The sequence below is a fragment of the Eublepharis macularius genome, chromosome 2 (assembly GCF_028583425.1).
Source record: "Eublepharis macularius isolate TG4126 chromosome 2, MPM_Emac_v1.0, whole genome shotgun sequence".
In the NCBI taxonomy this organism is placed as follows: domain Eukaryota; kingdom Metazoa; phylum Chordata; class Lepidosauria; order Squamata; family Eublepharidae; genus Eublepharis; species Eublepharis macularius.
Genome location: NC_072791.1, coordinates 146,651,467 through 146,678,174, shown reverse-complemented (window position 1 = coordinate 146,678,174; position 26,708 = coordinate 146,651,467). Strand labels below are relative to the sequence as shown.

The window sequence follows — 26,708 nt, the reverse complement described above, 5'->3', positions numbered from 1 at the left end:
GAATTTAAACAAAAACACTTCTCTATAGAAAAACATCTTCATACCTTGATGATGGGTGGGGCTATAGCCAGGTATTTATCCCCATTGTGATAGGTAATAGATTCTTGTCCTATAATGATAGCTCCACCAAATGGCTCCGGTACTGTAAGGAACATTTTGAGGGAATACACATGACCATGTATAAATCATCATAACAAAAGGAAAGGAATACATAACTCATTCAACTACACACACACACAAATAATCAACATCCTTCTCCTCAGGATATACATCTCTGGATATTTCGGTATATTTAATTAAACTCTCACCTAACTGCATTTTGATACTCATTTACTCTGTACTGAATTTCACAAATAAATAAAAACAAAACCAGCCTCGTTTTCAGAGGAATGAAGCAGCTTTTAAGCAGAGCTGTGCATTAATGACTCAGAAAACTAAAACAAATCAAATCAAAAGAATTTTAAAAAGTGAATATGATCATATATTTTACTACATAATGATATTGCCTCTCAATCAGGAGAAGCAAGTTGATAACACAATCTTATTTTTCTGCAGAATTTTTCTGGAAAGGAGTCATTAGCCTAGATTTTTTTTTAAAAAATTGCACAGATTGTAGGGCTCTCACAAAACTATCAGTGAACCTGAATCCTGACCTTAAGACATTGGTCAACTTGCTCTTCTAGGGCTTAACCCTCTCTTTCTAATACAATCCTACTCTGCCACTGTTTGAAGACGCAAAGTCCTCAAACAAGTGAGCATCTTAAAGATGACAATTCACCATCAGTGCTAGCATATTTGGGATTGTACAAATAGTCTTGCAAATGGCCAATCGAGTCAGGCAGAGGGGCACTGTCTTTTGATAAAGAGGGACGGATAAAATGTGCAGTGTGTTAATGTGGCATTCCAGTAGATGTATTAAGGCTACAAGCAAACATGAGCCATGCACACAGCTGGCTCAGTGCAACCCTTTGCTTAAACCAGGGCAATACAGACTCAGCTATACATATGGTTTTTAATCTAAAAATACAGCAGTCCTTGCTAAATAAGTGAGGGAAAAAAGCCACTATGCAGCATTCTGGAGTTGGTTTTAAAAGAAGCAGCAGCAACATGGGTGAACGAAGTCCTCTTGTGTGTCTGTCTGGAAGGCTGCACAAGAGGCAAGCAGACTGCTTTATAACAACATTCCTTTAAAAACCTCCTTACCACTCTTCTATGCAGATTACTACATACATACAATGTATGTAATCTTCTAAGATTACTACATATATACATACATACAATTTCATAAGAGCTGAAACATCATGATATCACACCAGGGACACAGCAAAAAGTGGGCTGGGGTGTACAGGGCTTATCCATTGTATTCTGCTCCCCACCTCTAGATAGCTGAAAACATTCATCAGTGTCTACAGATAATTTACTAGGATTAAAGAATAAACTAGGAGGAGAAAGATACATGGCCAACTAACTTGAAAAAGCACAAACTAACAAGCATGGGGCACTAGCAAGCAAGAACCCAGACACTGAGTTGCAATGTTGATGGCACCTACAGAAGAACAGCAGTAGATGCTGCAACATCACTGCAGAAAGAAGTACAGACAATGTATTAGAGAGGGAATGGCAGCTAGCCTGCTTGATAAGAAAGTACAATTCCTGCTTTTTCACACTAACATAGCTCCAGTGGCTGATAAGAGAACTTCAATGAGCAAGAACTAACCTGCAATTACCATGGAGGCTTCAGCCTCCACATTCTCCTGTTTCCAGGGTCCCTTGTTAAACTCCTTCTCACGCAAAGACACTTCGTAAGTCTTGACATGCCGGCCCTGTGGATCCTAGAAAGAGAAAAGCAACAGGATCATTGGCACAAGCAATGCACAGCCATACAACAATCTGCACAACAACAAAAATAAGAATGAGCGTCTGTGTGTCTGAGGGAATGCTAAAGAATTTTCCTCTACCTGAAGACCATTGATATTTTAAAGCTGAAAAAAAAATTTTTAAATGGTAACAGGGAACGTTGAATCAAACTGTTAATGGAGGACCTTTCACATTTATCTTGCACAATATAAAACATAGAGAGGATGTTTTTAATGGCATATGGGAAGTTTGTTTCTTGAAACATTTCTATATATACTACGAATCTAATCTCTTTTCCATAACTTGAGGAAGGCTTCAGATAAATGTTGGTATTGGGTACTGTTCTGATTAGTATATGAAATGAAGTCTTGCCATGTTTCAGAAAAATCTGACATTCTGGCATTACCTTTAACAACTCTAAGTCGATGTGTCAATTTTTCTGCAGTTAGAGGACACTAATTATTAGGTTCCCAGAAAATTTGGTAGTGTTTGCTAAAAAATGATCCCCCCCCACACACACACCTCCTGGATAGTCCCCAGATAGTTTTCCCATGGGGAATAATGGCCGAATAAATTTGGGATTCTCTAATCTTGTTGAACCAGATTAGAGAATCTTACCCAGATTTTTGTTTGTTTGTTTCCCTGAAACCAGGATGTAGATTTTTTTTGGTGCACACCCGTATTAGAGATTCAACCAGACCCTTCAGACCATGCTGAGAAAGCAAGTTTATGAAAAGCCCACCCAAAGGGACCTATCATCCTGCGGTTATTCACGTTGAAGGAGACCCTGCAACCCTCCACCAGGTACGCACCATTTGAGCTGCTGTATGGGCAGAAGCCCCAGGGAAGTCTGGATGCGGTCAATAGCCAATGTGCATCCATGGAAGACAACATGCGGGTTCCAGCCCCACAGTACTTGCAGCAGCTGAGGGCCAGTTGGAACAGGCCTGAGAAGAAGCAAGCAATCATATCCTAGTGGCCCAGACCTATCAGAAGGCCCACTACAACCAGGGGACAGTCATGCCAGCTGCAGGAAGGCATGTAGGTCCTGGTTAGCTGTCAGGTGCTGGATACCAACAAGGGAGACCTGTGGCAGGGCCCTTTCTGGTCATCCGTGAGTTAGGGCTCCTGTTCTGTGAGGTGTAGTGTAGTCCTTCCTGATGGCACCAGAAAAGGCTACACATTAATGAGCTGAAGGAGTGGCATGACCAGCAACCCTCTGGCTGCCAGCTGAGCTCCCACAGAGCTCCCACAGAGCCCAACTCACCCCCAAGTCAGGGAGGAAGAAGCCTGAGTCATATTTCACAGCCTCCAGCAAAGCCAACAACTATACCTGCTCCACCTGCCCTGGGAGTCAGCCCTGAGATGGCACAAGCAGTGAGCCATGTCAAGGGGCCACCTCGCAGCCAGCTCACGTTCACATGTCCAGCTCATAGGGTATCCATAAGGTTCAGAAGGCAGAGCCGCACTGGCCCCAAGCTCCTTGTGGCTAATACGGGAAACTCCAATACCAATTGTGTCAAGGTGACAACCCTCCTCCCTGTCGATGCAGCTGCAGAGCAGCCTGAGTGGGGCTTGGATCCCAATTAGGCTCTGCCTGAGGCCTCCCCAGCTAGAAGCTGGTGGAGACAGAGACTGGGGGAGCCATTCGTTCAGAGGGTACTGCAAGCCCTAGCTGCAGTAGGCTCATGCCTTGGGGGACAGGGAATAGGAAGGTGGGGCTGTAGATGAGGGAGAGCATAAAAACGAAGCTCAAAATGCTGGCCATGGAAGAAAAGTAAACTGCGCAGATGGGGCGGGGGGGGGGGGGAACACTGTCCTCTGAGGGGGCTGCAAGGGCTTAGGGTGATGTAACCCTGTCCTGAGCCCCCAATTCTGAGGCTGCGGGGTATCCCCAAAAGGACCGAGGTAGGACAGCAGATGGGCAGGAGGCAGACCCCACCCAGCCCAACAGCTCACAAACTGGTTTCAATCTCAAAATAAAATGCATGAGCAAACAAGAGTGCTGAAGACTCAAAAGTAAAATTTCCCTAATTCAATGAAACTTTTAAATTTCTAGACAGGTAAATCTCCATTGTAGATGCAATTTTTATTAATGAAGTTAGTGTTAGCAGCTCTATCTTCTGATTACAGCACTTTAACAATGTGTAGATTTAATCCAGTTTCTAAAGTGAAATGAAAAATATACCAGCCTAGATCCAAAGAACCACACTGCTATTTACACACATTCATGGCAACTTTAGACTTGTTTCTTGAGCAACAAACTGCTCTTTTGACTTTGTTGAAAGTCCTGCATTTTCCGGCTCTCCTCCCCCTTAGTTAATATTCTGACATTAAGGTCTGACTTCAAGAATGAAGCTCAGAATGGAACAGATCCTCACTCACTGGCTCTTGGCTATGGAACAGTGCAGAAAAAGTCAAAGGAATCAGTAAAAAAGAAGAAAAAAATTACAATGGAAGTTTGATTTCTTTCAATAGAGAAGGTGCTGTTTGAAGAGTTGCATCCAGAAAACTGCATATTAGCAAGTGATCTGATTCTGCACAGTTAAGTCTATACAATGAATAATATATAAAGTCATGGCATGTGGACTTGAAATACAATTTTTTCGCACTTCATATGTTGATTGCTATGCATGAAAAGCCTAGCTGAAAATTAATAAAATATCAAAACATCTTATACAAGGAATAACAAAGCAGATAAAATGCATACCCTTCTTCACATGTTAAAACTGGCTACAGTGCATTGAAACAGTTTGTTGGAAGATATGCCTGCTAACAACCGTCAGTACTTACACAAGAATGATATGAAATGGGGCAACATTTTATTTCAGAATATAAGCATGGATTTGTTTAAACCCGAACCTTTATTAATAATCCATGAAATGGAAGAACTACATTTCATAGATGCCCATCCACACACTTCGTTTGAATATGAGATATGAGATTCAAAAGTTTGCTCTTACCCAGTCAATTTCAATTTAGCAGTGAATACCCAAAGGAGTACTTCCTTTGCCAGCAGCCCAAACTGTATTCAGATATGTTTTAAATAAAAATTATCACTACAGCTTGGAAGTTGCAAATATACAGTTTTTGCACATTATTAATGTGAAGTCTCTGAAGAACAACATAGTGAATCAAGTCCACACAGGAAGAATATATCATGGTCAAAAACTTCTAAAGCAGAACTATCTTATAAACAAGCGTTTCAGGTTGGAGAACCCATCTTACTATATAATTGAGAAAGCCTATTTCAAACAACTCACTTTATACCCTGGTGCACCACCAGAGGGCGTTGCCATGGAGGGAAGCCTAGGCAAGGCACTATGTCCCTCCAGAAAATGTGCCATGGTGGGAAGCCCAGGCCGGGAGCAGGAGGCAATGCCCACCACCCAATTTAACCCAGCTGATATTAGCAGTGGAGCAGGTGGAAATGCCCACCCCCTGCCTTCACCCAGCTGGCATTAGTGGCAGAGCAGGTGGCAATGCCCATCCCCACCTTAACCCAGCTGGTATTAGGAGTGGAGTAGGTGGCAATGCCCTCCCCCTGCCTTAATCCAGCCAGTATTAGGAGCGGAACAGATGGCAATGCCCACTCCCCACCTTAACTCAGCTGGTATTAGGAGCTGAGTAGGTGGCAATGCCCCCCCACAACCCAGCTGGTATTAGGAGTGGAGCAGGTAGCATTTCCCCTCCTACTTTAGCTGTTATTAGGGGCAGAGCAGGTGGTAATGCCACCCCCGACCTTAACCCAGCTGGTATTAGGAATGGATCACTGGGCAATGCCCCCCCTTCACCCAGCTGGGATCAGAAGCAGAGCAGGTGGCTTTGCCCACCCACTGCCTTAACCCAGCAGGTATTAGGAGTGGAGCAGATGGCAATGCCCACCCCCACCTTAACCCAGCTGGGATTAGGAGCAGATCAGATGGCAATGCCTGCCCTCCTTCACCCGACTGGTATTAGGAGTGGAGCAGGTGGCAATGCCCTCCCCTGCCTTAACCCAGCTGGTATTAGTGGCAAAGCAGGTAGCAATGCCCACCCCCTGCAATCACCCATTTGGGATCAGGAGTGGAGCGGGTGGCAATGCCCACCTCACACCTTCACCTGGCTGGGATCAGGCGCAGAGCAGGAGGCAATGCCCTTCTTCCCTTCACCCAGCTGGGATAAGGAGCAGAGCAGATGGCAATGCCTGCCCTCTTCAACCAACTGGAATAAGCCACTGAGCAAGCAGCAATGCCCACCCTGTTTTCACCCTGCCAGAGTCAGGAGCCAAGCATGCAGCAATGCCTACCCCCCTCCGTCTACCTGCCCGAATCAGGAGCAGAGCAGGTGGCAATGCCCGTACCCCATTCACCCAGCTGGGATCAGAAGCAGAGCAGGTAGTAAAGCCCTCCACCCACCTTCACCTGTCAGGATCAGGCACGGAGCAGGAGGCAATGCCTGTTCCTCCCTTCACCCAGCGGGGAGCAGGTGGCAATGCCCACCCCCCTTCACCCAGCTGGGATAAGGCTCGGAGCAGGCGGCAATGCCTTCCCCCTTCACCCAGCGGTAGTCAGGCGCAGAACAGGCGGTAATGCCTCCCCTTTACCTGGCATGTATCACGCATGGAGCAGGTAGGAAAGCCCCCCACCCCTTCACATGGCCAAGATCAGGCAGATCAGGCATGGAATAGATGACAATGCCCACCCCCCTTCTTCACCAGCTGGAATCAGTGATGGAGGAGGAGCGAATGCCTGCCCGCCTGCCCGCCCCCCCCTTTTCTACAGCCCATTGTATTTCCCCCCCACAATGGGCTTTGTTGCTAGTGGTACTATATGATCTCAACAATGGTAGTCTAAACAAAGGACAACACAAGAGGGACAAGTGATGCTTGCTTCCTGTGAATATATTTTGAGCAATACAGAATCTAGATACTGGGAACAGCACTGAAACAAGCAAAGCACAAAGGTCTTCTTGATTCAACAAGACCAATGAGCACCACCACCCCTGCCCAGCAATTCCCTTTCCATCATGGGTACCTGATAAACAAAGCAGATGGTTGGGGCCTGGCATCCATATAGGAACTTGACATCAATGACCTGCAGCTCTTCCAGTCGGATATTAAATGCCTTTAATTCCTTATTTTCCCGCTCCAGAGGAATAACCTTGAAGAGGCCATCATAAAGCCGCAATCCAATCATCCTGCATTCAGGATCAATTATGCCAATTATACCTGTTTCAGAGGGACGACCGATACGATCCTACAAAGCAACAGGAAAAACAACTTTTCTCAGCAAGCTCCAGTTCAACAGTAACCGTTGTCCAAGCACTATTACCAAAAAAATTTTTTTTACTCTCCTCTTTTTCCCACTTTTGACAGAAGCTGCTCTAAGGAATCACTGTTAAACAAATGCTATTAAATGGGCTTTGATCATACAAAGTACAGTGCAATGCTGCTTTTACAAGATATAAGCTCAATATCTCAAATCAGAAGGGCCCCATTTATAAAAAATGCAGTCCATGTATAAGAAGTTGCCTTCCTCTATGTTTTCAGGCTATATGCAATTACACCTTAGAAACACCTATCTTATGAGTGAGCTCATGGGTTCTGCATGCTGAATGGATATTGTTATAAACGAAGCATATATATGAGTGGTATACAAACTAAGGACTTAAAAAGGGGAAAGAAATGTGTTGATAGTGTGACCTGAACTATGCAATGCATCCTGAACTATTCAAGGCATCCTTTTAAGACAGAAAATAACTCCAACCAATGCTCCACAAACATATTGTCTTTCTTTATTTTACCTTTCTACAAGCATACCTTCATGCCTCATTGAATCCCCCATACATACACATCCCAAAAACAAACACCAGCTTTCCATAGAACAGAAATCAATTATATAGACCAGTTTCACAATTGCCATTTAAATCAGACTACAAAAGCATGTTTATACTTTAAACAGCAGGCAATCTACCTTCAGCAGGACGTAAAAGGTCACAAATGGTACAAACAGCCATAAATGTGACACAAGATGATGGCCTGTATAACCAGAACCACTAAGGCACTTATCAGTCATAAAGGGAAAAACTATACTTACACGGCTTACAGGTGACTCAGGCTAGATTCTATCTCTTTAGCAAAACTACTTCCCAGGACTGTTTCAGGATTAAAAAAAGGGGGGGGGGAGGGTAACATCATGTATGGCAATCTGAGCTCCTCAGATGAAGGGCAGCACACAATCAAATAAATAAGCTACAAACATATCTGGAAATCAAGGCTCAATGAAAAAGCCATAAGAAGGTTTATATGCAGAAAACACCCACCCATGTAAACTGACCAAACAGCTAAGATAAGTATGGTGACTAGAGTTGTACTGTCCATTAATTAATTTCTACTACTAGTTCTTTAAAACCAGACTACAGAAAATCTATTGAGGTTAGCACAAAAACATTGTTACCCTACATCATGCTCTATCCAAACCACCCAATCTCCCCTTTCTTACCTGCACATTGCCATGGGCACGGGTAATGATATCGATGCTCTCCCCACTTTGTTTGTACTCGAGAATGCAGGCGTTATACTTTGCTGTTAGAATAAAGAGCAAATCCTTGCTTTCCCCCTTAAAAATAAAATTAAAAAGCATTCATGAAAATTTCACACAGAAGCAGCCCTGCTGATCTTGGCTTCCTTGATCTCAAACAGCTCTAGCACAGCAAGATCAAGAGTGGCACAGTGGTTAGAGTACCAGACCAGGATCTGGGAGACATAGGTTAAAATTCCTATTCTGTCATAAAACTTGCTGGGTGACCTCAGCCAATTGTCCTCTCTCAGCCTAACTTGCCTCTTGAGGCTGCTGTGAGGATAAAATGGAGGGGGAAAAGATGTAGACTGCCTGGAGGAAGAATAGGATAAAAATGCACTACATAAACAAAGGCACAGAGGCTGCTCTTACTGCCATATCAGTGATTATGGGCCACTAAAAAATGTTCAGCCCATGGTGAAATACCAGCATCATCAGCTCACAGTCATTCTATGTCAAATTTAACCTGGCCAACAGTCATGAAAATCTATTTTCCCATCCCCAGATTAGCTCTTTTCAAGCAAAGGCAGAGCTGCCAACTACAGAGCGGGAAAACATTATAGGGGTAAAATATCCTCCCCACTTTTCAACAGACCCTGGTGTATGGAACCGGGCTTCTTACAATGCAGTAAAGCATAATTACTCATATGACATACTGCAGGAGGATGGCAAAGAGGAACACACATACGGCCTGAGGGGGGGAAACCTTGATCTCCAAATGCACGAGTAACTTGTCCCAGGAAAACCTGTTGGGTGCAAGGCAACGTTGTGTATCATTTGTGAAGGAGACGCACCTTGGGTCGGAAGAGCTCCATGACCGCGATTTTGCCGTACATGCCCACCTCCTTGACGGGCCGCAGCCCTTCTGCCGTAACCACATAGATCTCCAGGCGCGTGTTCTTGGCAATCAGCAAGTTTAGGTCCTCGGCAGAAGTAAAGTGGCCTGGGGCGGGAAAACAGCATCGCAAGGCTACAGAGAAGAGTTTCTACGAGGACAGCCGCAGCCCCCCACCCGCTCACCTTCTTCTCCCGCCACCACGGACAGCCCCTCCCCCTTCACTTCCCCCAGCACGGGAATGCCCCTCCCCCTGCCATTACCGGTGACGCAGCCGTTGACGGCCGTGGGCTTCTGTGCCGTCACCACGTAATTGCACGACATGGCGGCTGTGGGGAGTGGGAGAGATGAAGAGCCACGGAAAGGGGGGAAGAGAGGAGGGATGGAAGCAGGCTGATGGCCACTACCGCCTCCGGCACCAGCGAGAACCCGCCACTGCCAGAGCGCCCGCTCCGCGCGAGGCACGACGGGAAAGGAAAGAGCGTGACCAGGAGGATCGAGACTAACGCGCGAGGATGATCGCGCCCCCTTCTGATCAGAGGGAGTAAGTCAGAAGGGGAAGAACGCGAGAGATTCTAACGCGCATGCGCAGGATCCCGTTCGGGCCGCTGAAGCGATAATATAGAGAGGGGGAGGAATCGCGTGGATCAGACTAGCGCAGGCGCACTCTTGTGATCTGCGTGCTCAGTCCTGCGTTTCTCGTCTCCCTCGTGCCTCCTTTTGTGCTCTGCAGGGTTTGCGTTGGGTGCTGAAGTCAACCGCCCGAGCTCGCGCCCCGTGTTAGGCTTAGCTAACTGGCTCCTACTTCCCCCTCCCCTCTCGCCCCTATCAGGTGGGCCGTGCCTGTTCCATGGTGAGCCAAGAGGACTTTGACCTCCAGGGCGTAGTCCGTGGGGGGGCTTCAGGCGCCCCAGTCCCGCCTCCCTCCTCTTCTCCAGTCTCTCCTCAGTTCTCTTCGGGTGGAGGCAGTCCCCTATCCCGCTGTAGCCCCAGCGCGGCCTTTCAGTTCGCCTCCTGGCTTGGCGGCAAAGAGCAGGAGCTCTCCCCCTGTGACTGGCAGGCAGGGAGGCAAGTCGTCCTCCCCCCCCCCCCCGCAGAAACTCGCACTGACAGTCCAGGGTCGCAGGTCCTGGCGGCATGGAGGTGAGCCCTAAGCGGGAAGTGGCGTGAAGCCCCTGGCTTGGACAAAGAGTTGGAGACCTCCACCTGCTATAGATGTTCTTAGCTTAGCATAGCTAGCGAACAAAAGGTCTTTTTTGTGGTTAGATTTGAATTGCCCACAGTGATATTTCAAGATTCGAGTCCAGTAGTATCTTCGCTACTTGCATTTCATGGCCCTTTGATCCTGGTGTCCCCCCTCATTCTCTTATGTAGAATGGCTGTATGGTGAGGATTCACTTATAGCATAATAAAATGTTAGCCTTTAAAATGCCACGAGGCTTCTTTTTGTTTTTGCTGCAACAGACAAATATAGCTATTTCTCTGGAATTAATATACAGTTAGAGATGGCTAGAAGTGTTATTGAAATATGGCAGATTCCTCCAGTGCCCCTATTCTTTTAACAGAGCCTTGCTGAGATGTTTTTTTTTAATATAACTTTTCTACACCCAAAGAGTTTTTTTAACTTACTCAGTTGACAATCCAGGTAAATTCTGCATAATCTTGCCTCTGTATGGATTTTCACATGAGGCCTTAGGAGCAAACTGACATTTGTTCTAGTGTTATTATTTTGTATCAATTGTAGTGCAAGCTGCTGGAACAGTCCTTCCCATCTGGAGGATCCTAAATGAGTTTGCATGTCATAAATCTGGCTTTATAATGAGTACGGATTTTTAAAATATTTCAATATTTTTCAGTATTTTTAACAGCTCCAGTTGATGTAGAATTTCAGTGGTCTGATTTGAAAAACTGCATCTATAAAAAACATTTACATCTATAAAAAACATTTACAATTCTATAAAAAACATTTACCATGCAATCCTAAGCAGAGTTACACCAGTCCAAGCCCATTGATTTCAGTGGGCTTAGACTGGTGTAACTCTTCTTAGGATTGCACTGTTAGTCTTGAAGGTGCAAGCCACTTACTGTGAAGTCATAGTAATAGGAAATTGCTTTGATTATTTTTAGTTTTAAAAACTCATCTATCTCCCCATAAAGGTTTAAAAAGTTGGAAGAAGAAATAGTTCAAAGAGATACTTTGGTAAGGGACAGGGACTATAGACTAGACTATTGAATATTGTCTGCTGATGTAGATAACACTTCTACTGGGTAGTTTAATGTTGGTAAAGATGTCATGTTAATTACTTACACTTTAATTCAGGAAAGTTTTGTTTATGTGTTTGGCTTTATGTTACTTTTCACATTTGTATCTGTTTTCATTGAATTCCCTAACATTTAATCGTATTGTGTTTTTGCTTTGTGAGTGTCACAGCTATTGATTTTATTGTATTCATTTGCAGTATGCAATCTGCCTTGGATTTCAGTGAGAAAGGTGGATTATAAATAAACAACAATAATAATATATCTAGTGCTACAATATTTTGAACACCATTTTCAGTATACTGCATTTGCTGCTAACTATTCTTCACCTGGTGACTGTTTGACCCTTGTGACATTACTGAAGTATGGTTTCAGTCTCTGAGTACATAAACAACAAAAAACACCAGCAGTAGGTGACTAGCATTATTATTATTTGCTTTCTCTTTACCTCAGTGGGGACTCAAAATGTTTCCATTATTCTCTCCTCTATTTTATCCTCAAAACAACCCTATGAAGTAAGTTAGGATGAGAGTGTATGACTAGCCCAAAGTCACCAAGCAAGATTCCATGACAGAGTGGGAATTGAACCTGGATTTCTCATATCGTAGTTGCATTGTTTCTCACATGTCATATGCATGTTTCCTGATGGGGAATTTTAACCCAACACTCTTAGTCAATTGTAGATTTCCCCACTTCACTACTAGTCTGAGAAACTAACTCAAGGCATAAACTTAGGAATCATGGAGGAAAAAGGTTTCTTCGCAATAAGCCTTGAGGCAATCAGAGTTTGGTATCTGAATTCATACAGAGAAACAATATCACTTGCATTTTATACCTTTCAATCTCCATAGAAAAGATTATATACAGTCATAAGATCTCATATGGTTTTGTAAACAAACAAGTCAAAATACTTGATCTTCTGGACAGTGGAGATTAACAGGTCACAGTAAGCAGTTGAAAGAACATAGTAAGAATAACATTTCTGGCTGGTGCCTTTAATTTCAAAACATAACTGGGCAAGAATCCTCAAGGCTGGGACTGAATATATTTGGATATAAACAAGTTTTAACTTTCAGCATATAGTAGAAGTAACTTGCTGTACCCTTTTCATGGCCACCATAGTAAAATGTCATGATAATTACTGCAAGAACAGAAAATACAAAACGTGGGGCATAAAGAAGAATTTTCTCACGACTTTAAGCAGCCCTGGTCAATTAGTTTAAATTGTAGAGAGGGGCTATCCCAAAATTCTGTAACAGATCCAGACCTTTAAATTAAGGGCAAAATCTTGGCAGTGGTGTTACTTGTACAGCACTGGTATGTGCATTAGGCTGTGCTGTGTGGTTTGTATATAGGACTTGGTAATCTCTTAAATGAAAAGAATTTTTTAAAAAGGAGAAAGCTCAGCACATCTGGAGACTAGATATGGGGCTCTTGTTATCTCTCTTGTAAATGTAGCAAGCCCACAGCTCTTTTAAGATGAAGAAGGAGTATGACAGGCTTCATGTAATATCCAAGAGTGAGACTGCTGCAGCTGCATGTACACCTTTATGAGCCTGGCAGTCTGGCAGCGACTGCTAATATGCAAGATTATAAATAGTTGTTACATATTGTTACTTTGGACTAAAATAGGTAGGAGTCTAAACAAATGCAATACAAATGTTAGATATCACTCTCACTGGGTTGATAAGTGCATGTGTGCAAATACTGTATGTTTTTTAAAAGGGATACTTTTTATTCATAATTGCTGTGGTCTGCAGTTTCTGTCATTGTGGAGGAATAGCTTATGGGTGATTAAATAGGATCTGATAACTTGCTGGTTGTCTAGTCTCGATTTTTCTCCAGCCATCCTTTTATCTTGGGATTGGCTGGCCAGCAATCCGAGAGGACAACGATCTTGATTTAATGTTTGTCTCCTAATTTGTGGTTTCAGATGTTAGGAGAGTCATGAAAAAAGCTGTGCTGTGAAAGTGTCATGTGCCTTATCACTTCCAGTGTAATAGCCAGAGGGAAGTGCTGTGGAAAACATTGTTTATTTAAAATGTGTATACTCCTTTTTGGCCCAGCTGGGGCCCTCAAAACTTGCTGTTAAAAGTCACCTTTTAAAAAGTCACTTGAACATACAGGTTCTAGAAATGGATGGCATTTTCACATCTCTTGTGCAATAACTCCTTTCCAGTTTCAACAAAAACATGAGCCACTCATCTGCTTATAAGCATTTGGTGTAGTATCCAAAACAACTTTGTAGATCAGCTAGTCATGTTTGGAATCTCCTCTTTGTAGTAGGGTGTGTGTGTGTGCGTCCGCATGCTCATGAACCTTCTTGTGTATTCCTCTTCTAGGGGTCAAAGAAGCTAGTGAACACAGTTCTGAGTTGTGCAGATGATGCATTGGCTGGAATTGTGGCCTGTAATCCTGGCCTCCAACTGCTGCAGGGTCACAGAGTGGCATTGCGTTCTGACCTGGAAAATGTGGAGGGCAAAGTGGCACTTATATCTGGAGGTGGTTCAGGTCATGAGCCTGCCCATGCAGGTTTGTGGGGCCAGATTTATGGAATCTTTGTGTATATGAGCAGGCATCATGGTGGATGCCTCCCCCTCCTCTTGGTTGGGTACAGATGTGGTTTGGGTCCATTGATCTGATCTGTTTTGCTAAGTTCCCTCTCCCATCCAGCCCCTTCTGTCTGCTGTTACCCCCGTGGGCAAACAGCCATACAAGATGAGGATGCTACAATGAGAAGGGAGGAAAAATGGCTTGTTCCCTCTTTATACAGTATAGCTCTGCTTGCAGAGAGGGAGGACAATTTCTCTTTCTCTTTAATGCAGCCCCTTGACTTGCATTGGTGCTTGTCCATGTGTTTCCTATGACCCTTGGAATCATCTTTCTGTGGGTCAAAAGGGACTTTTGGTGCTAGGGGAACATTACCCAGATTCTCAGTTTGCTGAGTCCAACTTCACACTTACTGACAGTATGCAGTAAGCTGAAAATCTTATTCTAGCTGCAGTGGGATTCTAAGAACATGAGCAAAGCCCTGCTGAATCAGACCAGTAGTCCATCTAGTCCAGTATCCTTTCTCACACAGTGGCCAACCAGTTACTCTGGAGGGCCAGCAACAGGACAAAGAGGTCAAGACCTTCCCTGAATGATACCTTTTCGCACTGGTATTCAGAGGTTTACTGCCTCTCAGTGTGAAATTTCCCTTTATTCGTGATGGCTAGCAGCCATTGATAGACATATCCTCCGTGAATCTGTTTATCCCCTTCTGGGATATTGGTCATCAAGAGTAGTGGTCATCACTACATCCACTGCCAGTGAATTCTATAATTCAATTACTCATTGAGTAAAATACTTCCATTTGTTTGCTCTGATTATTTTGAATTGTAGTGTAACTGGGATGTAAAACAGTATATGTGATGCTAATGCAGCCTTGTTTGTTTCCTTCTTCAGGATACATTGGGAAGGGAATGCTCACAGGAGTGGTGGCTGGCCCAGTGTTCACTTCTCCTGCAGTAGGCAGCATTCTGGCAGCAATCCGAACTGTGAGACAAGCTGGAGCAGGTATAGCAGTACTTCTACTGAGTGGGCATATCTTCTGAATGTCAGATCCAGTGGAATTCAATTCTTTTCTTCTTTTCTTTAGTTGGGACACTGCTAATAGTGAAGAACTATACTGGGGATCGTCTGAATTTTGGGCTGGCACTGGAGCAGGCACGGGAAGAAGGAGCTGTTGTGCAAATGGTGGTGATTGGTGATGACTCTGCCTTTTGGACACAAAAGAAGACTGGCAGGAGAGGTCTCTGTGGCACAATACTCATACATAAGGTAGGAGGCATCCATGGCAAATTTAAGGCCCAGTTTGACATTGACTCAGGGCTGCAGTGCACAACAGCACTTCCAAAGTGGAAATGGTAGTTTGAAGACTGAGAATATTTTTAATTTTTATTTATTTAAAGCATTTATTAGCCTCCTTCTGCCTTACAGAACTCAAGGTGGCTTACAATGTAAATAACACAATAAACATAAAAAAATACATAAACCCACAATTTAAAATCACAGTCTAAGCTACCAACAAGTAAAAACTAACTAAATATTATCCTGAATAAAACCATCTTCAATTAAGTGAAGAGAGTGACAGGCCCAGGCCCACCTCCCAAGGGACACCGTTCCATAATCGAGGAGCTGCTACCAAAGAGACTGTCTCTCATGTACCTACCAAATGAACATCTTTGATTGATGGGGCAGTCAGGAGGGTCTCTTCCTGTACTGTTAACTTCCAGGCAAAAACATCTGGGGGAAGATGGTTCTTTAGATAACTTGTTCCATGCCATGGGTAGCTTTAAAGGATAGATCCAACACCGTGAATTGGGATTGGGATTGGATCAGTAGCCAGTGTAATTGCTGTAATATTGGGGGTCACATGCTCCCAGTAGCATACAGTGGTTTGTTACCTGCCACAGTGTCAGTTCCCTTGAACTGCAAAAGGGTATGGTTCAGTCCCTAGGACTCTAGCTATCTGTTAGTGTTCTGGGGCAAACCTAGTTACACACTTATCCTAGACCATTACTATAAATATCCTGTGTTATCTGTTGTGTTTTTATCCTGTCCCTTCTACCAGGAGCTCAGAGTACATAGTAGTCTCATCCTCCATTCTGTCTTCACAAAGAACCTGTGATGTCGTTTAGATAGAATGATCAAGTGGTCCAAGATAACCAGTGAGCTTCATGGGTGACTGAAGGCTTCAACCTTGGGTCCCCAAGTCCTAGTATGACATTGTCTACTACACCACATTAGTTTTATCATAGGTTTAAAACTTGTGCACTTTGGAGGAAGGTTCTTTTATTTTTGAAATTCATAGCTGAGGTAAGGAAGAAAATGATGTATAATTGACATTTTTTAAAATGGTGGCCATGGCTGTCCAATGAATAAATGTTGGTATTTGTGAGGTCTGAATAGATGGTTCCACTTTCTCTAAAGGGAGGGCATAGCACCGTTGATGAATTCATCTATTTAGTAGCTTTTAGGATTTGTAAATTCAGTGTTTGAAGAAGTACTTGATTACAAATATGATGAAGTATTTTCAGTCTTGTATCACAGAGATGAAATCTTCTTTTGACATTATCTTCGTCTGAGGAGTAGAAAAATTTCAGAGCTTATCACCTTGGCAGAAATTCTTTCATTGTGTGCCATGAGATATCAGCTATTGGCAAATTACAACAGTGAAAGAGGTGTACATTTCTACAGTGTTTTCATGTTCTACTTTTTATTTTGTGGTGAGAGTTACTATAAATTTTCCCCAGACCATGTCATTACAATGAGCAAAGAATCCAAGAACAGTAGTAGAATGGGCTAGACTTAGTTTACCAATAAGTTATCCCAGGTTGCAGTCAACACACTAAGGTGATCAGGTTCTGATTAAGGAAACAACTTGAGACAAATAACTTGTTTCAAGCAGCCCCTGTATCTCTCCACCCAGAACTGGGTCCATCAGTAACAGAGATAGACTGCAACATTTTTGATGCAGTGAAGACATGGGGCATGGATTTGAATCCAATAAATTTATTTCCTTTGTTCTGGAGAGCCAGCAACAGAAGAGAGAAGAGTCTTCACACAGCCTATAAAGAAGGTAATGTGATGATAATAAATGTTCTGGAGAGATTTTCTTATGGAACTCAGTCATAGTTGATTGCTATCACAAGAAAGAAAAGCAAGATATTTGAAACGAGGCCAACTGTAACCAAGAGCAAGAAAAAGTGTAGAAAAATGGTTAACAGCACTGCAGTGAAACAAGTAATTGATCTAACCAATAGTAAAAAAGGCTTCTATGACTTTAGAAGAAATTGTTCAATACAGAATTACTTCTCGGAGCTTTACAGCAGAACGGGCACATCAGAAACCTGCCAAACCAAAATCTGATATTAATTATTCTTCTGTCAATCTAATTATGATAGCATCATTATTTTGCATTAATAAATATTGGAATGATATGGAATACAATCCCACCAAACAAAACATGTTTGTTTTGTTTTATTATAGTACATCATTGGGTAATACCTTCAAGTGTTTTACTTTATGAATGATGCCTGAAGTGTTTTGATAAAGAACTGCTAAAGACTATTTATTTATAGTCTGCCTTTATCACTGAGATTCAATGTGGGTTACAATGTAGGTCAATACAGTCAATGGCTTGGACATTCAGTGTGTGATGTGCTGTCAGGTTGCTTGCGTCTAGCTTATGGCAACATCTATGAATTAGCAACCTCAAAAATATTCTATTATTAATAGTTTGCTTAGATCTTCTAAAATGGAAGCCATGGGTTCCTTTATTGAGTCAAGCCATCTCATTTTGGGTCTTAATCTTTTCCTGCTGCCGTCCACCTTTCCTATAATTGCCTTTTCCAGTGAGTCTTCTATGATGTGAGCAAAGTACAACAGCCTCACTTTCATCATTGTAGCTTCTAGGGAGAATTCAGGCTTGATTTAGTATAGAACCCATTTACTTGTCTTTTTGGCCCTACATGGTATCTGGAAAACTCTTCTTCATCACATTTCAGATAGATACATTTTCTTCCTGTCAGCTTTCTTCACTGTCTTATTTTCATATCCATACATAGAAATGGTGAATACCATAGTATGAATTAACTTGATCTTAACACATACTTATGCTTTAAGATCTTTCCTAGTTCTAGTATCCCCTCTTGGATACACACCATAACGTGGTGAGGGAAGTTGAATGTGTCAGTGAAGCTGAGAGCAATACCATCAGGAGGTTAGATTCAGCCAAGAGTCTAAACTCCTACCAGAGTCACTCAAGGCAAAATGGTTAGCACTGAGCCACCAGACTAAGATGCATCCATCCCCTTCAGGAATCAATGGTCACATCAGCAGAAGAGGACTGATAGTTCCAATGGTTATATATTCCACTGATGATATATTACGTAGTGTCGAGCTGTCCTGTTGAAGCACACTTACAGCAACAGACTGTACACAATAGTAGTCTACAGACTCTATCCTTTTCCAATGCATTTGTCTGAACCACTTCCTTACAGCACAGTCCAGTTTCCTGTGTAAAAAAGCCCACCAGAATAATTCAGTTTTGCATTGTTTGTAGAAAACCAGAAGACTATGAGCTTTCTTGATCTCCTCAGACAGACCATTCTGTAAGGTGGAGGCTGCCAGAGAGAACGCACGTGTATAGGCAAGCTGTTGATTTTGCCTGTGTGCTGGGTCGCACCTGTAGAAGGTCCTGTTCAGACTAGTACAAAACACAAGCACCAATATAATTCAAAGTCATTCTGGTTTGTTTTTAACATCTTCCCTAATGGTCTTGTGAATGCCTACTCAAGCAGTCGTCTGCTCATTTTAACATTTTCTCTTGAATGGCATTACTATTTCTTTGCTTACCTTTCCTTCACAGTTAATCTAACCCGCTGTGGTTTAAAGTCCAGCAGACATGATGCATACTTTATATTGAAATCGCTGTGGGCAGTGCTCACTGCAACTCAAATAGATAATTCCTGAATCATAGTTTTTGATGTAAAAGATACCAGTATATGGATTGTTGGCTTGTACATCAGTCATATGACTGATCAAGTAAGTGCTCAGGAAGTGCCCAGGACAGGCACTATCATGCTAAAATTGGCATCATTGTCTACAAAGTGTGATCTGTTGCTCTTGGAAGTTTACAGATTCAGAGAATAAAGGGTTTCTTCATTTATTGTGAGGACTGCAGTGAAGTACATTTTATCAAGATTTTTGATATACATGGAAATTATGCAACAGCTTGGAAAAATACAGAGCTCACTGAAGATCCGTTTTGATAAACTGGCTTTATTCACTGGCATACTACATTACGCTAATCTGTCAGTGTCAGTTTATCTGCTCATGCTTATAACTGGCAGCAAATGACATACTATGATTTTGCAAGAATTTTTGATTCCTTTGAGTAGCACTGTCTACTACTACTCGGGTCTACAAATGAAAAAACTAATAATATGTACCAAATTACTCAGCAAATTTTGGGTGAATGTTAGTACTGGATATGTTGGAAACCTATGATGCACATTAAGAATGGACATCCCAAGAAGAGTGAAATTGTCTCTAGGTAATGAAAATAGGCATTCAGATGAGTCAATTAAAAGTACTGTTTTAGAGTCATCTGAAGAAGACAGTAGTAGAAAAGACATAAATTAAGACTATCTAGTGTATGCCATGTCACAGGGTTCAAATTTGAGTATTCTACAATAATTTTTACCTTTGCACTAATATTAAATACCAATAAATGCACGTAACTTTGCAGAAAGAAATTGTAAAGTTTTGTTTGTGAAACAAAAATTCTTCTTAGGTTTGCATTTAAAAACTTAAAGCTACCAGACAATGGGCCCCTATTACTCATCAAAAGAAATATATTACAATGCATATTTAAAGGCATTTAGAAATTCAAAATCTGTTTTATAGGTACTTAGACATAGATGTTTACTGATTTCATTATTCACAGCTGTAAGATGGCAATGGAACACAAACGTTAGAAAAGTGATCCTAAAGCTAAATTTTATCCTAAGCATCTAACTACTAATTTTAAAGTACTATTTTTTAAAAGCAGCTCACTCTATGTAAATCTGTAAGTGCCATCCTTAAAATATGCCATGTATCAGAAAGCAGGTAGCAGATTGTGGTATTGATTCCTATGAGAACTTGTGACTTGTGAGGGAGAGCTTTAAAAATGTGGAACGCTTTATGGATTGTCATGTAGATATAAACCTTTAAAATTTCAGTTTTCCTGTTTTTCTGGGCTCTGCCAGGCCAGACATATGGGTTGCTTTCAGGTCTCTGTAGATGGGTTTGAGTAACAGGCTTGATAGGAAGTTTCTTGCAACGTTTGAAATCTCAGTTCTCTCCTAAAAACATAAAGAAGGGTTTCTGTCTTTCAGTTGTTCTGGAGATACATTTTAAAGTATCCATTGTTTGTATATGATTGTGAATTCATTCTTTTTTATAGCATTGACCTACTTAAAACGTCAGAGCACGTTGTAGCACAAGGGATTTTTTTACATTCTTAGAAACCTGTAATATTACAGATGGTAACCATTTTGAAAGATGTATATTAGTTAGGTTGCGATTCTGGACGTACTTACCTGGGAGTAAAGGTTATTGAATTTTATGGGATTTACTTCTGGGTAAATATGCATAGTTGTAGATGCACAGCTAGAACCATTGCAACCAGACCTATTACAATCAGGTTTACATCTGAATAAATGGAATATGGGGCTAACAGTATATGATGTCTTGGAACAGACAACTCTGAACAGACACAGTGTGAGAGACTTCTGTTCCTTCCCTGAAGAGACAATATTTTAAAAGTAAAGGAAGCAACATTATCTCCATTCATGCCACTGGGGATATGGTACACAAAACATACAAGAAACATGCTCCAAGTGAACCACAGCTAGAGACTTGGTCACCAGCATTGCCAATCACGTTATTCATAACCATTTTTTGTCTCCTTGAAGCATCTAGTTGGGTTCCTGTAATATAAGGTACAGTTACAAGTGGTGAATTGTAGTAATTCTTGGTACAAAATTCACTGCAGTGCTTTTCTTTATGTTTAGGTGGCTGGGGCTTTGGCTGAGGAAGGTGTTGGTCTGAATGAAATTGTTCGCAAAGTTACTCCTGTTGCAGCAGCAATGGGTGAGTGTTCAGTTACCTCAGCCTTCTGAGGTAAACCTTTGGCCAGGTTTAGACAATAGTTTTCCATCTGGATGATCGAGTGGTTTAGGAGATGCATACCTGCTCTGAGTTTTACATTGAATTTTAAGGCAATTTTTGCAATGCAATGAATAAAGATTTAAAATTGGTAATTCCTGTTGGGGAATTAGCAGCCATCAGTGGGCTGGGAACTCCTGGGGGACTTAGTTATTATTACAAGCGGTCAGTGAATCCTTCCAGCTTGGGCAGATTTCCTACTTCTCCTCCTGGGATTCTACCAGCTGGCTTGCTGCGCTGCGGCTGTCATGAACTCTTCAAGTCCTCAGGGAGCCCAAAGTGTGGTCAAGAACAAAACCCACTTCTGAGGGGGAAGAGCCTCGCCTCCCATGGTAACAACTGCTACCACCAGACCTTCTTAACTAACCCTAAGCTGAGAGACCAAAGAACAGAGTCTGCATCCTTACCAGGTGTTGATCAAGAAGTCAGCTCTGTGAGGTTGGATTCCTGCAGACTGAGCTCAACAGAGAGCTCAACACTTACTTGGTAGCTGAAGCCAAACAGGCCAAAGTACTAGGTTCAGATTGAAGCCCCCAAACCCATAATACCATGAAAATATAAGTAATAAAGTTTATTAAGGAATTGTGCAAAAGATTACAAATAAAGAAATCGTGCAAGACAAGAAAGAAAACAATAAAAGCTAAGTTATAGATCCAAAGGAGTTAGCCGTGTTAGTCTGTAGTAGCAAAATCGAAAAGAGTCCAGTAGCACCTTTAAGACTAACCAACTTTACTGTAGCATAAGCTTTTGAGAACCACAGTTCTCTTTTTCAGATGCATGGAGGGTAAGAAGAAACCGGTCAGATATATAGGTGGAGAGGGTAATAGATGCAATCAGTAGCTTCTGATAATGGGATCAGTTGGCTTCTGATAATGAAGTCAGTTACTTCTGATAATGAGATAACTGTTCATAGTCTCTATTCAGTCCAAGCCTGACTGAATCAAATTTACATATGAATTCCAATTCAGCAGCTTCCCGTTGGGTTCTGTTTTTGAAAGGCTTCTGTTGAACTACAGTGACCTTTATGTCCTTGATGGAATGTCCTCGTAGACTGAAGTGTTCTCCCACTGGTTTCTGGATGTTGCCATTTTTAATGTCAGATTTGTGTCCATTTATTCTTTTGCGCAGAGGTTGACTGGTTTGTCCAATGTACAGAGCAGATGGACATTGTTGGCACATGAGGGCATATATCACGTTGGAGGATAATTGACAAACAACACCACTTAAAGCAGAATCTCAGCCGTGCAAAAAGAGGTGCCATAAACAGCCTCCAAAATAATTCTGGCATCGTAATCAAGGGAACTGACAAAGGTGGCGTAGTTGTCATCATGGACAAACATAACTACGTACAAGAAGCAGAGAGACAACTCTCCAACACAACATTCTATAAAACACTACCTTCTGACCCTACAGAGCTATACAGAACAGAACTCAATAAAATATTAAAGACACTCCTCAAGGACATACAAGAACGTATCCATATGGACACGCCCCAGGAACCACGATCAGGAACATTCTACCTACTACCCAAAATCCACAAACCAGGTAACCCAGGACACCCCATTATTTCAGGAATTGGCACTATCACAGTAGGAGTCTCAGTATATATGGACTCTATCCTCAGGCCCTATGCCACCAGCACACCCAGCTATTTACAGGACACCACTGACTTCCTAAGGAAAATACAGTCCATTGACAACCTACCAGATGACACCATCCTAGCAACCATGGATGTGGAGGCTCTGTACACCAATATCCCTCAAGCAGATGGACTGCAAGCCATCAGGAATATTATCCCGGACAAAACCACAGCACACCTCGCCACTGAACTTTGCCACTTAGTACTCACTCACAATTACTTCAAATTTGGTGACAGCTTATAGCTACAGGTTAATGGCTCAGCCATGGGCACATGCATGGCACCACAATATGCTAACATATTCATGGCGGACTTGGAGCAACGCTTCCTCTGCTCCCATCCACTGGAACCACTACTATACTTAAGATTCTTGGATGACATCTTCATCATTTCGACCCATGGGAAGGAAGCCCTTGAGAGATTTCATCAGGACTTCAACAACTTTCACCCTACTGTCAACCTGAGTGAGCCTAGACCACTACACAATAGATACACTTCCTGGACACCACTGTACAACTACATAATGGACAGATAAATACCACCTTATACCGGAAACCCACCGGCCGATACTCATATCTACATGCCTCCAGCTATCACCCTAAACATACCATTCAGTCAGTTGTCTACAGCCAAGCCTTACGTTACAGTCGTATCTGCTCCAATGCTCTTGATCGGGAGTTCCACTTAAGAGATTTACAACAAGCATTTTTGGGGCTACAGTACTTACCTAATGCAGTGAACAAATTGACAGGGCCAGACTAGTACCCAGAAACAGCCTGCTTCAGGACAAACCTAAAGGAACTAACAACAGAACACCACTGGTTGTCACCTATAGTTCCCAGCTCAAACCCATCCAATGTATCATCAGTGATCTACAGACCATCCTGGAAAACGATGCCTCTCTCACAAGCCCTGGGTGGAAGACCTCTCATTTCCTACAGACAACCCCAACTTTAAACGACTTCTCACTAACAACCATGAATCGGCTAGCAGAGTCACCAGCACAGGTACCAGACCCTGCAACAGACCCAGATGCCAGCTCTGCCCTCATATCTACCCAGGAAATTCTATTACAGGACCCAATGGCGTCAACTACACTGTCTCTGGCTCTTACAGCTGCTCATCCTCCAACGTGATATATGCCCTCATGTGCCAACAATGTCCATCTGCTCTGTACATTGGACAAACCAGCCGACCTCTGCGCAAAAGAATAAATGGGCACAAATCTGACATTAAAAATGGCAACATCCAGAAACCAGTGGGAGAACACTACCAGGACATTCCATCAAGGACTTAAAGGTCACTGTAGTTCAACAGAAGCCTTTCAAAAACAGAATCCAACGGGATGCTGCTGAATTGGAATTCATATGTAAATTTGATTCAGTCAGGCTTGGATTGAATAGAGACTATGAATGGTTATCTCATTACCAGAAATAACTGACTTCATTATCAGAAGCCAACTGATCCCATTATCAGAAGCTACTGTTGCATTTACTCCCCCCTCCCCTCTCCACCTATATATCTGACCAGTTTCTTCTTACCCTTCATGCCTCTGACAAAGAGAACTGTGATTCTCGAAAGTTTATGCTATAGTAAAGTTGGTTAGTCTTAAAGGTGCTACTGGACTCTTTTCGAATAAAAGCTAAATATCTGCCCTAAAATACTTTATAGGCTTTGGTTACCTAACCCAGATGTACCTTATCATGTCAAACCACAAATGTCTAACGGAACTAAACTGTTTGCCAGATCCAAAGCTCAAGATAACTTGTAAGCAGCAAACAAGCTAGCAAAAAACAAAATGAAGACCCTTCTTTATCTCATGCCAACTGCAGCATGGCCTTGTCCGGATGTCTCCTGTCATACTCTGCAAGGCCTGTTTGATTCTGTGTGACTCTAATGTTAGAAGCTGTTCTCTGCCTGGAATGTGACAGCCTGCTGTTACCTTTTTCTCAGCCTGCGGTTTCTCTTTCGCCTGAGAAGCCGGGCCTCATAGCCTTGGAGTTTCTCACACATCATCTCTGCTATGTCCTGTTGCTCATTTATTAAACTTGGCTTACTGTTTCCTAAAGGGGGTGGGTGGGAATTCTGAGGCTGGGCTTAGACTCCTATATACGTTATGTGCTTGTAGAAAGTCGCCATTCCTGGCAAGGAGTGTAATAGGGAATGAACAAGTAGCTTATCAAATAAAATGCTTTAACTTACGCAGTTCCTGGACTCATGCAGTGAAGTCTTCGAGAGTTACTTGGCAGAACCTCACAGACCTAATCCTGCTTGACCAATCAGTGGTGTTGCTAAGATGTGTGAACACATCTCTCTGCAGCTGAAAAATGTTCACAATCAGAGCAACTTGCCCCTAACCAGGATTCCTTGTGCTAATGAGATGGAATGCAGATGGAGAGCCTCTCTCCTGGTTATCTGGCCTTGAAGCACTCTGATCTTCCATGATCTCATCTGCACCTATGTCCCTTAGTTCCATCTCCTTTTATCTTTGGGAACTGTTAACTCAAAGCTTTAGTAAGTTTCCAGAGGATTCTCTTCTGTAGCTTAACTAGGTCCAAAAGGCCTAGAACTAGGCTTGGGTGAGAATAAATCATCTACTTTTTCCCCTCTCTTTTCTTGGCATGGCTTCATGCATATGCATTTCATGGCTATAAAAACTGTATATGAATGTTTCTGGTCAATTATGCTTAACTGGCTGCTATTTGGAGACATGTATTTGGAAGCCAAAAAATGGACTAGCGTAGGCCAGTTTCTTGACAATGGCCTGCTTCAGGCCCCTATCCAGCCAGGCAGCATTGGACCATTTTCAGCCAGAGGCCTCCAAGTGTGAAATGGATAATTTTAGGCAGCTACACTGGTAACTCCGAACTATAGAAATATATTACGCTTTCTTATTCTATGTCTAGTATATGCAGGGGTCATTTCCTAGAAAAAGAACTGCAGGAACTCATTAGCATAACTCATTAGCATATGCCACACCCCCTGACATCACCAGAAGTGTGTCAGAAGGCAACATCCACCCCTCAGGCCCCTTTCCGCAAAAATCTCCAGGTATTTCCTTAAAGCAGAATGAACTCAAAGCAGCTTACCCTCCTCTGGAGAGCCAGCCCTGCTTGCACCCACGCACTCACTATCTCGCACAAGTCACAAATGAAAATAAAGTAGCATGAATTCCAAACAGCTTGTTCCTTTGGAGCCCAGCCCCACTCGGCTTGCACTCATTCACTGAGAGCCAAGCTACAAGTGACACCTGACACAGGTTTGACACTTGTCAGCTTCCCTCAAGTTTTGATGGGAAATGTAGGCATCCTGGTCTTGCAGCTGTAATGGAGAGCCAAGCTGTAAAACCAGGGCGCCGACATTTCCCATCAAAACTTGAGGTAAACTGACAAGTGTCCAACCGGTGTAAGGCATCACTTGTAGCTTGGCTCTCATTTTCTCTCTCCCCCCCCTCACGAGTCACAAATGAAAGTAAAGCAGCAGAGCAGAATGAATCCAAGCAGCTTACATTCCTTTGGAGCCCAGCTCCACTCAGCTTGCACCCATTCACTCATTTTCTCTCTCCCACCCCCCCAACAAGTCACAAATGAAAGTAAAGCAGCAGAGCAGAATGAATCCAAGCAGCTTACGTTCCTTTGGAGCCCAGCCCCACTCGACTTGCACCCATTCACTCATTTTCTCTGTGTGTCCCCCCCCCCACAAGTCACAAATGAAAGTAGAGCAGAATGAATCAAAGCAGCTTACATTCCTTTGGAGCCCAGCCCCACTCGGCTTGCACCCATTCACTCATTTTCTCTCT

The 26,708-nt window shown here is 42.8% G+C and overlaps 2 protein-coding genes across 3 annotated transcripts in view; one reads left to right on the top strand and one right to left on the bottom strand.

Annotated features, from left to right (window-relative positions):
* DDB1 (damage specific DNA binding protein 1) overlaps window positions 1-9,705 on the bottom strand; it is a 32,719-nt gene extending 23,014 nt beyond the window's left edge. Inside the window, exons 1-6 of the mRNA XM_054971304.1 lie at window positions 9,516-9,705; window positions 9,212-9,360; window positions 8,340-8,456; window positions 6,873-7,094; window positions 1,718-1,832; window positions 45-142 (exon numbers count right to left, since the gene is read on the bottom strand). Coding sequence (XP_054827279.1) covers window positions 45-142; window positions 1,718-1,832; window positions 6,873-7,094; window positions 8,340-8,456; window positions 9,212-9,360; window positions 9,516-9,576 — 762 coding nt within the window. The 5' untranslated portion in view covers window positions 9,577-9,705. The remainder of the gene's footprint in view (window positions 1-44; window positions 143-1,717; window positions 1,833-6,872; window positions 7,095-8,339; window positions 8,457-9,211; window positions 9,361-9,515) is intronic.
* A 172-nt stretch (window positions 9,706-9,877) lies between these two features.
* Window positions 9,878-26,708, top strand: part of TKFC (triokinase and FMN cyclase) — a 32,081-nt gene continuing 15,250 nt past the window's right edge. The window contains exons 1-6 of one of the 2 annotated variants that reach the window (XM_054971093.1): window positions 9,880-10,395; window positions 11,712-11,924; window positions 13,854-14,043; window positions 14,959-15,069; window positions 15,152-15,333; window positions 21,117-21,195. In XM_054971093.1, coding sequence (XP_054827068.1) covers window positions 14,976-15,069; window positions 15,152-15,333; window positions 21,117-21,195 — 355 coding nt within the window. In that variant the 5' untranslated portion in view covers window positions 9,880-10,395; window positions 11,712-11,924; window positions 13,854-14,043; window positions 14,959-14,975. Of the gene's footprint in view, window positions 10,396-11,711; window positions 11,925-13,853; window positions 14,044-14,958; window positions 15,070-15,151; window positions 15,334-21,116; window positions 21,196-26,708 lie in introns of both variants that reach the window. The other variant, XM_054971092.1, reaches the window with a different exon arrangement.